Consider the following 14,222-nt stretch of genomic DNA (forward strand, 5'->3'; position numbering starts at 1 on the left):
ATTGGAGATCTCCTCGGGCTGTAGTTTAGGACAATGCCGATTGGAGATATCCTCGGGCTGTAGTTTAGGACAATGCAGATTGGAGATCTCCGCGGGCTGTAGTTTAGAACAATGCAGTTTGAGTATCTCCTCGGGCTGTAGTTTAGGACAATGCAGATTGGAGATATCCTCGGGCTATAGTTTAGGACAATGCAGATTGGAGAGATCCTCGGGCTGTAGTTTAGGACAATGCAGATTGGAGATATCCTCGGGGTGTAGTTTAGGACAATGCAGATTGGAGATCTCCTCGGGCTGTAGTTTAGGACAATGCAGATTGGAGATCTCCTCGGGCTGTAGTTTAGGACAATGCAGATTGGAGATCTCCTCGGGCTGTAGTTTAGGACAATGCAGATTGGAGATATCCTCGGGCTGTAGTTTAGGACAATGCAGATTGGAGATCTCCTTGGGCTGTAGTTTAGGACAATGCAGATTGGAGATATCCTCGGGCTGTAGTTTAGGACAATGCAGTTTGGAGATCTCCTCGGGCTGTAGTTTAGGACAATGCAGATTGGAGATCTCCATGGGCTGTAGTTAGTGACAATGCAGATTGTAGATCTCCTAGGGCTGTAGTTTAGGACAATGCAGATTGGAGATCTCCATGGGCTGTAGTTAGTGACAATGCAGATTGGAGATCTCCTAGGGCTGTAGTTTAGGACAATGCAGATTGGAGATCTCTTCGGGCTGTAGTTTAGGACAATGCAGTTTGGAGATCTCCTCGGGCTGTAGTTTAGGACAATGCAGATTGGAGATATCCTCGGGCTGTAGTTTAGGACAATGCAGATTGGAGATATCCTCGGGCTGTAGTTTAGGAAAATGCAGATTGGAGAGATCCTCGGGCTGTAGTTTAGGACAATGCAGATTGGAGATATCCTCGGGGTGTAGTTTAGGACAATGCAGATTGGAGATCTCCTCGGGCTGTAGTTTAGGACAATGCAGTTTGGAGATCTCCTCGGGCTGTAGTTTAGGACAATGCAGATTGGAGATATCCTCGGGCTGTAGTTTAGGACAATGCAGATTGGAGATCTCCTCGGGCTGTAGTTTAGGACAATGCAGATTGGAGATCTCCTCGGGCTGTAGTTTAGGACAATGCAGATTGGAGATCTCCTCGGGCTGTAGTTTAGGACAATGCAGATTGGAGATATCCTCGGGCTGTAGTTTAGGACAATGCAGATTGGAGATCTCCTCGGGCTGTAGTTTAGGACAATGCAGATTGGAGATCTCCTCGGGCTGTAGTTTAGGACAATGCAGATTGGAGATCTCCATGGGCTGTAGTTAGTGACAATGCAGATTGGAGATCTCCTAGGGCTGTAGTTTAGGACAATGCAGATTGGAGATATCCTCGGGGTGTAGTTTAGGACAATGCCGATTGGAGATCTCCTCGGGCTGTAGTTTAGGACAATTCAGTTTGAGTATCTCCTCGGGCTGTAGTTTAGGACAATGCAGATTGGAGATCTCCATGGGCTGTAGTTTAGGACAATGCAGATTGGAGATATCCTCGGGCTGTAGTTTAGGACAATGCAGATTGGAGATCTCCTCGGGCTGTAGTTTAGGACAATGCAGATTGGAGATATCCTCGGGCTGTAGTTTAGAACAATGCAGTTTGAGTATCTCCTCGGGATGTAGTTTAGGACAATGCCGATTGGAGATCTCCTCGGGCTGTAGTTTAGGACAATGCAGTTTGGAGATCTCCTCGGGCTGTAGTTTAGGACAATGCAGATTGGAGATCTCCTCGGGCTGTAGTTTAGGACAATGCAGATTGGAGATCTCCTCGGGCTGTAGTTTAGGACAATGCAGATTGGAGATCTCCTCGGGCTGTAGTTTAGGACAATGCAGATTGGAGATCTCCTCGGGCTGTAGTTTAGGACAATGCAGATTGGAGATCTCCTCGGGCTGTAGTTTAGGACAATGCAGATTGGAGATCTCCTCGGGCTGTAGTTTAGGACAATGCAGATTGGAGATATCCTCGGGCTGTAGTTTAGGACAATGCCGATTGGAGATCTCCTTGGGCTGTAGTTTAGGACAATGCCGATTGGAGATCTCCTCGGGCTGTAGTTTAGGACAATGCAGATTGGAGATATCCTCGGGCTGTAGTTTAGGACAATGCAGATTGGAGATCTCCTCGGGCTGTAGTTTAGGACAATGCAGATTGGAGATCTCCTCGGGCTGTAGTTAGTGACAATGCAGATTGGAGATCTCCTCGAGCTGTAGTTTAGGACAATGCCGATTGGAGATCTCCTCGGGCTGTAGTTTAGGACAATGCAGATTGGAGATCTCCTCGGGCTGTAGTTTAGGACAATGCAGATTGGAGATCTCCTCGGGCTGTAGTTTAGGACAATGCCGATTGGAGATCTCCTCGGGCTGTAGTTTAGGACAATGCCGATTGGAGATCTCCTCGGGCTGTAGTTTAGGACAATGCCGATTGGTGATCTCCTCGGGCTGTCGTTAGTGCAGGCATTTCCTGTGCCGAACAAAAACTCTGGGAACATACTCCAAAGACCTATGTTATGGTTGCTCTTTCCTTGGTGATCAAGTTATATGGGAATGTGGCATATCTTCCTATGCCCATTCCAATATTTTCTCTATGTCTTCCCTATAAAACACCTTTGTTATTTTAAATACTTGTTTAGGATTGCTCCTTTTCAAGTAAATAATGCCTACGATTGTTCAGGTGACCTTGACACACATGAACAAGAAGCAAGAATAAGTCATTCTGCCCCTTGAACCTTCACTGCTGTTTTATAAGATCATCGTGAATCTGACTGTAACCTCAAATCCACATTCCCATTTACCCTCATGACCTTTCACCTTCTTACTTTAAAAAAACTGTCCAGCTCTTGCTTGAAAATATTCAAGGACTTTGCTTCCACCACCTTTTTAGGGAAACAGTTCCAAAGATTTATGAATGTCTGAGAAAAAGAATATTTAACTCTACCTCTGTTTTAAACGGTCAATCCTTGATATCTAAATGGTGAACCCCAAGTTCCACAAAAGGACACATTCTTTTCACATCTACCTTTCAAGGTAAACCTCAGGATCTTACATGTTTCAATCAAGTCACCTCTTGTTCTTCTGAACCCCAGCAGTTACAAGCCTAGCCTATCTAAACTTCACCCTGTACCCAAATTTTCATGGACCCAATTGGAAGTAGAGCTAAGCAAAGGCCTTGTCAGCTCTGCCAGAAGCTCAATTAGGACCTACTGCAAAAACTTAGGCATTTGAGAGCGACCTTGACACCTTGCAGGTTTTCACATGAAACCCAATCTTCCAGGGCCCAAGATATCATTCAGTTTGATTCATTACAGTCACAACACAGACTGCTGCAGTTGCAGACAGCAGCTCACCAGCACCTTCTGAAAGGTAATTAGTGATAGGCAATAAATGCCAGTGACACGCACACTGTGTGAATGAATTAAAAAAGAAATCCCTATGACTAAAATTATTGCAGCCCAGGTTAACAACCAGTCACCTCCAGACAGGGCTCCATTAAAGCAAAAGTATTAACCAGTCAAATTACGAGTGATTAAATCCGAACATAAGAAGGACATGGTGAAAGTCATCCTCTTTCACAGCTTTTACTGGCAATCAAGGCTGGATATGAACCCAGGAACCCAAAATAAAAGCGTACTATATCCAACTACTTGACTATCCCATTCTCCAAAATGCTTGGAAACAAAATGATTGTAGCACCACGCTAACTTTTATGTTTCATCTGCTCAAGTGTAATCCTTGACACACTTGTGCTGTTTGTCAAACTTGACCAGAGACAGTCTTGCCCAATAATAATAATAATAGTAGTGTTTATCAATTAGTTGAAATTAAAAACAGATAATGCTGGAAAATCTAGGCAGGTCTGGCAGCATCTGTGGGTAGAGGAGTAGAGTTAACATCTTGACTCCAATATGACTCTTCTTCAGAACTGCAGGAAGCTGGGAAACGGACATGGGTTAGTTGAGGCTGATATGTAATCTGTGTTTAGATGTGAGACAAGGATTCAATTTAGAGAACTGACAAGATGCTCCTGTTTAACAAAATCCAATGGTATTTCCCTAAACCTACTTTGTGAACACATTGGTCTCAATATTATCAACCTACATGGGGCAGCACGGTAGCTCAGTGGTTAGCACTGCTGCCTCACAGCACCAGGGTCCCAGGTTCAATTCCAGCCTCGGGTGACTCTCTGTGTGGAGTTTGCACATTCCCCCCCGTGTCTCTGTGGGTTTCCTCTGGGTGCTGTGGTTTCCTCCCACAGACCAAAGATGTGCAGGTCAGGTGAATTGGCCATGCTAAATTGCCCGTTGTGTTGGGTGCATTAATCAGAGGGAAATGGGACTGGGTGGGTTTCTCTTCGGAGGGTCAGTATGGACTTGTTGGGCTGAAGGGTCTGTTTCCTCACTGTAGGGAATCTAATCTAATCTACTGTCCTAAACAGAAGAAAAAAGAAGGCCCTAATTTGTCATGTATGTGATGGCTTCCATTTTTACAGCAATGTGGGCTTTGATCTCTCAATGTTCTCTGTGAAGCTCACTTCATTCATACATTTAATTGGGTTCCCTGAGCTCAGCTCCCAGTGATCTCTGGTAGCAGTGTCAAATATTCCAGGAATATACTGGGTTTGATCCTGGTCTTTACTACTCTCAGCCACAGTAATGGTCAGAGAACTGTACTTAACTTCATCTCCCTTCAATAGGAAAGTAAAATAATTAAACCGTTATTCTTTCTCCTCATTACTCTCTCATTCACCAGACTGGTTCCTGGTTCTGCATCTCAATCTGGATCCAAGCTAGTCAGTGAGACAGGAAAACCAAGACACCTTCCTTTGTGGATAGAGTTTATTAACTACTCAGCCTTACAGCTCTTTCCACCCCCTAGTGTTACAGGTTCAAATATTTTTAATCAGCCTACCCAGGCGCAGCTTTTCCCATTATTTGTAGTTGCACATCCTGGAAGGAATGTTTCTGCCCCAAGATCCGATGGGACATCACCAGCAGATCTCTACAACATGGTGTATAGTCCACGTGTGAAGGAATGTGTCAAAACAGCACCTTGAAACAATGGATGCGATTCTGAGTTTTGAACTGACCAAATAAGTGGGGTTTTTTTTGCTCACAGCAGACAGCCATTTTGAAGCAGATATGGGCCAGAGATTCTATGAGATGGGCTATTCTAATGTGCGGCCAGTTCTCTGAGCTAGGGCTGGAACAGTGTGGATCGGATTCTCGGACCCACATTCCAACCTCCTACATTGGGAGGATTGGATCAGAGAATCACTACCAGTGATTCTGCTGCTCCCCGTGGCAGCAGGGAAGGATTAATCAGAGCTTGATGAAGTTACAACGGTGGCAATGCAGATTCTTACACTGCAGCATGTCGCCTGCATGAAATGACAATTCTTCCTTGTTATTGGCTGTGCAGTTAAAAACTAAATGCTGGTGGAAGGTGGAGACAAAGGGAAAAAGGGATAGTATCGTGGTAGGGACAGGGCCAAAAGGAAAGAATAATGGGGAGTGAGTGGGATGTGCTGACTCTGGTTTGCTTCTTGTGATATTCTGGGATTGCTGTGTAGTTTCTCTTGAACACGTAATATCCTTTCGCTGTCTTTAAAGTTTTTTAAGGGGCAGATTGGCAATGTCTTCCACAGTCTCAGGAGGGTCATGGGGCTGCGTGTAATGGGAGAGTGAAAAGGGATGCAGGAAAGATTGGGTGAGGTTTGACCTTGAGGATGGAGGAGGGTTTCAAGATGGGAGCCTGCAGTGTGTGACAGGGAGGCGGATAATTAATGCTGACAGCTCTTGGCTGTGGCTGTGTGGTTGTTAGAGTTGATAAAAGCAAAAATAAAACACCCACCGTTTGGTTTGAATGAGTGGGTTTTTTAAAATAAGATCCCAGAGGGGAAGAAGGAGGATTAAACCGAACAACAGAAACAAGGGTCAATATTATATTTATGTTAGCTCAGAGAAAAAGAATTGCATTCAGCTCAACCTGCACAATGACTGTGATTCCGATAAAAACACGGTGACTGATTTCGACACATGATGCAGCATGCTAATATGAAGATACTGAATTTCTACCTATATAAAGCACTCTAATATAATCTCACCCGTGTGCGGTGACCTCTACAATACATATATTGATTGTCTTCTCAATTTATGTATAAAGACACTTATCTTTACAAGATTTGGTGTCTGTGACTTCTATTTGACCTCTAACTGAAATGGTAATTTCTTTAAGGTAAAGAACTCATGATTTTGCTTTAATTCAGAGTTGGTTTCTTTGCAGCAAATGTATGACATGATCTGTCCTGACAGTTCAGGAAGAGGCCCATTGAGTCTGCACCAGCTCTATAAAAAGCATCCCACCCAGACTCTTCCCCCATAACCCTGCATTTCCCATGGCTAATCCACATAATCTGCACATCCCTGAGCACTATGGGCAATTCAGCATGGCCAATCCACCTAACCTGAACATCGTTGAGACTGTGGGAGGAAACCAGAGCACCTGGAGAAAACCCATGCAGACATGGGGAGAACATGCAAACTCCACACAGTCGGCCGAGGTTGGAAACTAACCACTATGCCACCATGCCTGTGATTTGCATCAAATAAATTAAATAAAAGAATAACTTTGAATTTGGCAACATCGCTATTATAAGATTCCTTTCTTTAGTTTGAACTTCCTCCATTTCCATTTTCCTTGCGTTGCCTGTAATCTCCCCAGCCTTACAATCTTGCAATACCTTTGCAACCCTCCAGTGCTGGCCTGTTCTGCATTCCAGATTAAAAATGCTCCACCACTGGGGGCTGTAGCATCAGCTGCTGAGGCCTAAGCTCTGGACCTCCCTCACTATTCCAGTAGTTCCCAAATCTTTTCCCACCAGCAAATTGGATACACAATTGGCTTGATGGCATACTGACCTTCATCAGTCAGGGCATTGAGTATTGAAATTGGGAAGTTATGTTGCGGTTGTACAGAATGTTGGTGAGGCCGCACTTGGAATATTGTATCCAATGTTGGTCACCTTGCTGTAGGAAGGATGTTATGAAACTGGAAAGAGTGGAGACAAATTTACAGGGTTGTTGCCTGGAGTCAACATTCTGAGTTATAGGAAGAGGTTGAACAAGCTAGGAGTTTTTTCTTTAGAGTGTAGGAGACTGAGGGGGGGAAGTGTATAAGATCATGAGAGGCACGGATGGGGTGAATGAACTCGGTCCTTTACCCAGGGTTGAGGAATCGTGGACTAGAGGACATCAGTTTAAGGTTGGGGAAAGAATAAGAGGAAGCCTGAGGGGCAACTTTTTTACACAGAGGGTGGTACACGTACGGAATGAGCTGCCAGCAGAAGTTGGTGAGGTGGGTAAATTAACATCTTTTAAAAGGCATTTGGACAAATATATGGATAGGAAAGTTTTAGAAGGATAAGGGAAATGGTGATAGCATAGGTGGACATGTTGGTCGGCATGGACCAGTTTGGGCCAAAGGGTCTGTCTCTGTGCTGTAGGACTCTATGACTCTATGACACTGTGGCCCATATCAAGACTTGAAAGTTGTTACACTCTCTTAGTGAGAACCATAATAGTGCAGTAATGGGCTGTGGGTCTTGGGTAGGAGGCTTTGGGAATGGCATAGGGCACTACGGGAAAGGAGTAGGAGGTTGTGAGAGAGGAGTAGGGGTTGTGGGGATGGTATGGGGACTGGAATTGATGCTCAATGACAGGCATGTGTATCATTTATAGCTCTGATGGCCAGAAAGACTCTTCAAAATGGTACGATCATTACACCCCAGTCAGCAATTGCATTGTTGGACTGCTGGTATTGAAGAGGTACTGTTGGACAGTGCAGAGGGAGTACTGCACAGTTGGAGGGTCAACGCTGAGAGAGTGCTGCATTGTTGAAAGGTCAATGCTGACGTTGTGCTGCATTATTAGAGGGTCAGTGCTGAGAGTATGCTGCATTGTTGGAGGGTAAGATGTGATGATGTGCTACATTGGTGTAAGGTCATTGTTGAGGGTGTGCTGCATTATTGGAGGGTAACACAAGTGGATAAGGTGGTAAAGAAGGCATATGGCATGTCTACAACCAATGTTTGAGGCATGGAGTATAAAGGTTGGCAAGTTATGCTGCAACTACATAAGCCTTTGGTTAGGCCACATTTGGAGTGCTGTGTGCAGTTCTGGGTGCCGCACTTTAGGAAGAATATAGAAGCTCTAGAGAGAATGCAGAAGATGTTTACTGAGGTGCTACCTGGATTGGAATATATTAGCTATAAGGAGAGGTTGGACAAACATGGATTGTTTTCACTAAAGTGTCAGTGGCTGAGGGGCGAGCTGATAGAAGCATATAACATTATGAAAGACATGGATAGGGTGGATAGTCGGAGTCATTTTCCCAGGGTGGACATATCAAAATACTAGGCAACAAAGGTTTCATGTGAGAGGGGGAAAGTTTAAAGGAGATGTGTAAGGAAAGACTTTTTTATACTGAGGGTAGTATGTTCCTGCAATGTGTTGCTAAAGGAGGAGATGGTGGAAGCAGATATGATAGAAAAGTTTAGGAGGCATTTAGACAAACAAACGAACAGGCAGAGAATGGAGAGATATGGACCATGTGCAGGCAGTTGGGATTGGTTTAGAATAGCATCATGGTTGGCACAAACATGGTGGGCTGCATGGCCTGTTCCTGTGATGTACTGTCTGTGTCCTATGTTCCATATCCGTGCTGAGAGTGTACCCTGCATTGGTGGAGGGTCAGTGGTGAGGGAGTGCTGCACTGGTTGTGTGCTGTATTGTTGAAGAGTCCGTATTGTGCATGTACTGCATTGTTGGAGAATCAGAATTGAGAATGTACTGCATGGTTGAAGGGTCAGTACTGAGGGTGTGATGCATTTTTCAAGGGTCATTGTTGGAGGAGTAAGGGAGTGTGTTGGATGATCAACTGCAATCATATCGAATGTGGAGCGGGCTTGAAGGGCTGAAAGGAATAGGGCAAGGCAATGGCCTGGTGGTCTTACCACTGGACTGTTAATCCAGCGACCCAGGTAATGTTCTGGGGACTCACTATGACAGATGGTGGAATTTGAATTCAATATAAATCTGGAATTAAGAGACGAACGATGACCACAAAGCCATTGTTGATTGTCAGGAAAAGAACCCTGGTTCACTGATGCCCTTTAGGAAAGGAAACTGCCACCCTTATCTGGTCTGGCCTACATGTGACTCCAGACCCACAGCAATGTGGCTGTCTCTCAACTACCTTCTGGGTAATTAGGGATGGGCAATAAACGCTGGCCTAGCCAGCAACACCCTCATCCCATGAATAAATAAGGAAAAAGAGATGGCTTTCTCCTGCTCCTGTATTCCATGTTTCTTTTGCTGACGGTGTATTGCTTCCTAAAGTTGGAGGGTCAGTGCTGAGGAAGCGCTACATTGTTAGAAATACTGTTTGTGGAAGAGATATTAAACGTGAGGTAAATATGTTTGCTTATGTGAATAGGAAAGCTCTCATGAAATTATTTCGAAGAGGTGATGGGGAGTTCTTCCAGTTATATATTTATTGTTCAATCAGAGTCATGTAGCCTGCATTCATTAGTTCCCCATTCACCATCTTCAACATTTACTCTCTCCATCATCGGTGATCAGTAGCAGCAGTGTATAGCATCTACAAGATGCACTGCAGAAACTCACCAGTGCTCCCTCGAAAGCAAATTCCAAACCCATGACCATTTCTATCTAGAAGGGCAAGGGCAGCAGATACATGAGAACATCGCTACCTGCAAGTTCCCTCCACCTCACCATTCTGACTTGGAACTGTATCACCGATTGTTCAATGTTTTGAGGTCAAAATCCTCAAATTCTCTCCCTGACGCTTGTGGGTCCAGCTACACCACATGGACTGCAGCAGTTTAAGAAGACAGCTCACAGGGCAATTAAGAACGGGCAACAGTGACCCATGACGTGAATGAATAGCAAAAAAATTCACAAAAACAGATGAACTGATCATGGCTGTTAATGGGATGTTGCCGTGTGCGCATTAGCTGCTGTTTCTTACTGAAGAAGGGCTTATGCCCGAAACGTCCTTTGATGCTGCCTGACCTGCTGCGCTTTTCCAGCAACACATTTTTCAGCTCTGATCTCCAGCATCTGCAGTCCTCACTTTCTCCTAGTTTCTTACTTTACAACAGTGACTACCATTCATAAAGAGCCTTACTAGATATAAAGTACTTTTGCGATGACTGGTGGTTGTGAAGAGAGATTTGTAAATACAGGCGTTTCTTTTCTTTACTCAGTGACAGGTAGGGAATCAGGTTTCGGGGTTTTGGTTGAAGAGGAACTCAGCCCCAGCCCCCAAGCCCCTACCAGCACAGTTCAGATTACAGCACCACAGGAGCTGGAAGAGTCTGGACCTGGGCTGGAAATGGTCTGATCCCACAAATGGATTGAATGCCATTCAAACAATAAGTTAACAAGGGGACTGTTGTGGTGCAATGGTAGTGTCCTTACCTCTAAGCCAGGAGTCTTGCATTCAAGTCCCACCTACTCCAAAAATGTATGTCCACGTCTCTGATAGAAAATATCAACAATAATGAAACACAAAGTAACTTGTAACCAGTGGCAGTAACTGCAAGTGTTGGGCTGGTGAATAAATCGGATTTGTGGCACAGAAACTGGCCTTTGAACCCAACTGGATTAGAAATTTTCTAATCAAGCTGATTAGCGATGTTATTACACACCTCTGGGACTGGAATCTAGGTCTCCTGGCTCAGAGATAAGGACAGTACTACTGTGGCACAAGACCTTGTTCAACTGGTCAGTCCTCTATACAAATCTCCACTGAACTTTTTTAAAAATTTAACTCAATTCACATGTATTTCTATTTATTTATGCCTCGTGTGTTCATCTAGCTTCCCCATCTGGATAGCTACACTATTCATCTCAGCAATGACACGTTAGCACATTCAGTATTCTAACCAGTCTCTCCATGATGACATTTCTCCTGAATCCTGTTGGGTTTACTGATGACTGCCCTGTTTATGATCTGAGGTCTTGTCTGCCCACATGTGGGAGCATATTATCAGAGTCACAAAAATGGATGCAACATTGAAGGAGTCCATTCAACCCATTGTGTCTGGGCTGACTCTCTGAATGAGAAATTCTCTCTGTGCCTTTCCCCATGGCCCTTCGTTTACACATAATGACCTGGTCCCTTCTTGAAAGCCTTGATTGAACATGCCTCCACAACACACTCAGGCAGTGCATTCCATATCCTGGGGGGAAGATGCCATGGCCAATCTTCCTGTTCTGCCACTAACTCCAGAGGAAAGCTTGAGTGTCCTTGGCAATGTTTCTTCACGGCCACTCCTTAGAACTTGCAGCAGTTGTTCCTCAGAAGCTACAACACTGCTGTCTCTGTCACCTCTCCAGCTAAGGCAAGACCAATGGGAGATTTTAACTCTTCCCTCATTCTTCGTCCCAAAATGAATCACTTTGCATCTCTTTATGTTGAATTTCATCCACCACCCCCTTTCAAAGCTCTTCATAATTTTATAGACCATCCTTAATATTCTCTGCTCCAGTAAAGCATGTCCTCTCCTGCCTGCTGTTTCCTGATGGACTGAATGCCTCTATTCCTGTAAAATTCTTGCTTAAGTTTGCTCCTCCTCTGGTGCCTCGATATCCATTAATGTCAGACAGTCGAGTCTTGGTTAACAACGTTGAGAATGTGGTGCTGGAAAAGCAGGTCAGGCAGCATTCGAGGAGCAGGAGAATCGACGTTTCGGGCAAAAGTCCTTCATCAGGAAGGCTGAAACGTTTTTGCCTGAAACGTCAACTCTGCTGCTCCTCGGATGCTGCCTGCCCTGCTTTTCCAGCACCACACTCTTGACTCTAATCTCCAGCATCTGCAGTCCTAATTTTTGCTTAGTCAACAATTGCTGATTTGGGGATGTGCGCTTATTAAAGTGAAGGCTTTGTGTTTGTTCACATTGGTCTAACTATGTTTCTCTCTCTATTTTTCTTCACAGTCCCTGGAAAGCACCCGTCGAATGCTGCAACTGGTGGAGGAGGTACGAGGCCAGCAATAATTTCATTTGTTTTCTATGTTGGTCAATTCCTGATCAAGTCAAGGCTACATTCCTGGGAGATTTTGTCAGCAAGACATGCTGAGCAGTCCAATGAGAGTTTTAAATCAGGTTGAAGACGATTTGAGAAAGCAGAAGCTCCTATGTGACTGGTTGGTGTGTGATACACTGCTGACAGTACAACTCACATCTGTCAGCCACACATCAAATTTGACAGTGTGACCAATCATTAATTTATACGATGATTAGATTGAGTAACAATTCCATCAGATTTACGTGATGGGATAGGATGCAGATGACGCACTAATCCTCTACTTTGAAACAGTGAGACTGACCAGAAATCAATGAAACTAGCTATACATCTGCACTGAGAGAGAGCTCTGCAGCTCTGATAATCAATACCACATGGATCCACTTGCCAGCCAAGTAACCTCAGCTCCCCTGGGCTAGTTGAAATAAACCAAAGTTCCTGTTGCTGATTTGTCAGTTCTTCCTGTTGGGAAATGTTCAGGCACATGAGGCAGATTTGTCTGTGATATTCCCTCTGGTTGAATCCACCCGTGTGCAAGCACAGATTGCAGTTGCCAGTTTTGGTTTGACATATTCCACTTCCACTTATTCAAATGATCCTGTTTTCCTCATCGCCGATAATTTATAACTAAGATGAAAGTTTCCAAAGAGAAAATAGCAATTCTTTTAACACCCCAAATGACCTTCCTGCCAAGTTAAGTGCTGTTAACTACAATGCTGTTGTACCATTAATCAGAAAATTCATCCCTACGTCTGATTGAATATGCAAACCATTTTCAGCTGATCAAGGAGAGCTAGCATGGATGTGTCTGCTGAATTTGATTTGAGGAGCAGGGGTCAGAGTTCTAACTCAGGGCCCACCATGATAGGATGGGGACATCTCTGATTGTTCATCCATGTTTAGAATGCCAATGTGTGATTGGGGATATTAACTCCCTCCATTGCAAGGTGCTAAATGATTCAGTAACAATTACTGAGTCTCACAAAGCTATGTGTGTTTTATCTGACATGGTTTGCTAAATGTAATTTAAGTAAATGTTTATTTTAGGACTGCAATTTGAACAGATTATCTGTTAGTGCTGTACTTGAAGGGAGCATTTGTCAAGTAGATCATCAAACCATTCATCCCACCTTATATGTTCACTATCTGAGCCACCACTGATTACCCATTTGTTTTTCTCATCAACAGTGCTGCTGCTGTTTGATGCCCTTGTACCACCAAACACATTGTGGTCTCATAGCTGTATGTGTTATTTCTTAGGTTCAGTTCTTACTTACAAAACTTCAAAATAGAGAAACTTGTGCATTTGTCATTCCTTGACCATACACTTTGGCCATTCTGGGAACTTGTACATGGTCAGTCCTGGTCCTTGGCTCATTGGCTGTTCCGAGCCATGCTCATTGGCCATTCCTGGACCTTGCTCATTGGTCATATCTAGACCTTGGTCAAGATTAGAGTGGTGCTGGAAAAGCAGCAGGTCAGGCAGCATCTGAAGAGCAGGAAAATTGACATTTTGAGCAAAATCCCTTCTTCAGGCAACCTGGACCATGGCTCATTGGTTGTTCTGAGCCAAGCTCATTGGATATTCCTGGGTCTTGCTCATTGGCCATTCCTAGTCCATGCTCATTGGACATTGCTGGGCTTTGCCGATTGGCCATTTCTGAACCGTGGTTTGAGAAACCAAACTGAACTAGCCATATAAATACTGTGGCTACAAGAGTGGATCAGAGACTAGGAATACTTCGGTGAGTAACTCACTTGCCTGGATGGGTGCATCTCCTGCAACACTCAAGAAGCTTGACACACTCCAGGACAAAGCAGCCTGTTTGATTGGCACCACATCAACGAGCATCTATTCCTTCCACCACCAACATTCATTTACAGCAATGCATACTATCTACAAGATTCTCAGTAGAAAATCATGAAAGATCCTTCGATAGCACCTTCCAAGCCCACAGCCACTTGCATCTAGAAGGACAAGGGCAATAGGTACTTGGGAACACCACCATTTGCAAGGTCTCCTCCAAGCTACTCACCATTCTGACAGAGAAATATATCGCTACTCCTTCAGCATCGCTGGGT

At 44.4% G+C, this 14,222-nt stretch overlaps 1 protein-coding gene across 2 annotated transcripts in view; it reads left to right on the plus strand.

The window, feature by feature from the left end:
* LOC122542899 (synaptosomal-associated protein 25) overlaps nt 1–14,222 on the plus strand; it is a 197,639-nt gene that overhangs the window by 100,478 nt on the left and 82,939 nt on the right. For both annotated transcript variants that reach the window (XM_043681033.2, XM_043681032.2), the window contains exon 3: nt 12,053–12,094. In XM_043681033.2, the coding sequence (XP_043536968.1) occupies nt 12,053–12,094 (42 nt within the window). The remainder of the gene's footprint in view (nt 1–12,052; nt 12,095–14,222) is intronic.

Source organism: Chiloscyllium plagiosum, unplaced genomic scaffold (genome assembly GCF_037043375.1).
Source record: "Chiloscyllium plagiosum isolate Xiang-an unplaced genomic scaffold, Cpla_swu_hap1 HiC_scaffold_47, whole genome shotgun sequence".
In the NCBI taxonomy this organism is placed as follows: domain Eukaryota; kingdom Metazoa; phylum Chordata; class Chondrichthyes; order Orectolobiformes; family Hemiscylliidae; genus Chiloscyllium; species Chiloscyllium plagiosum.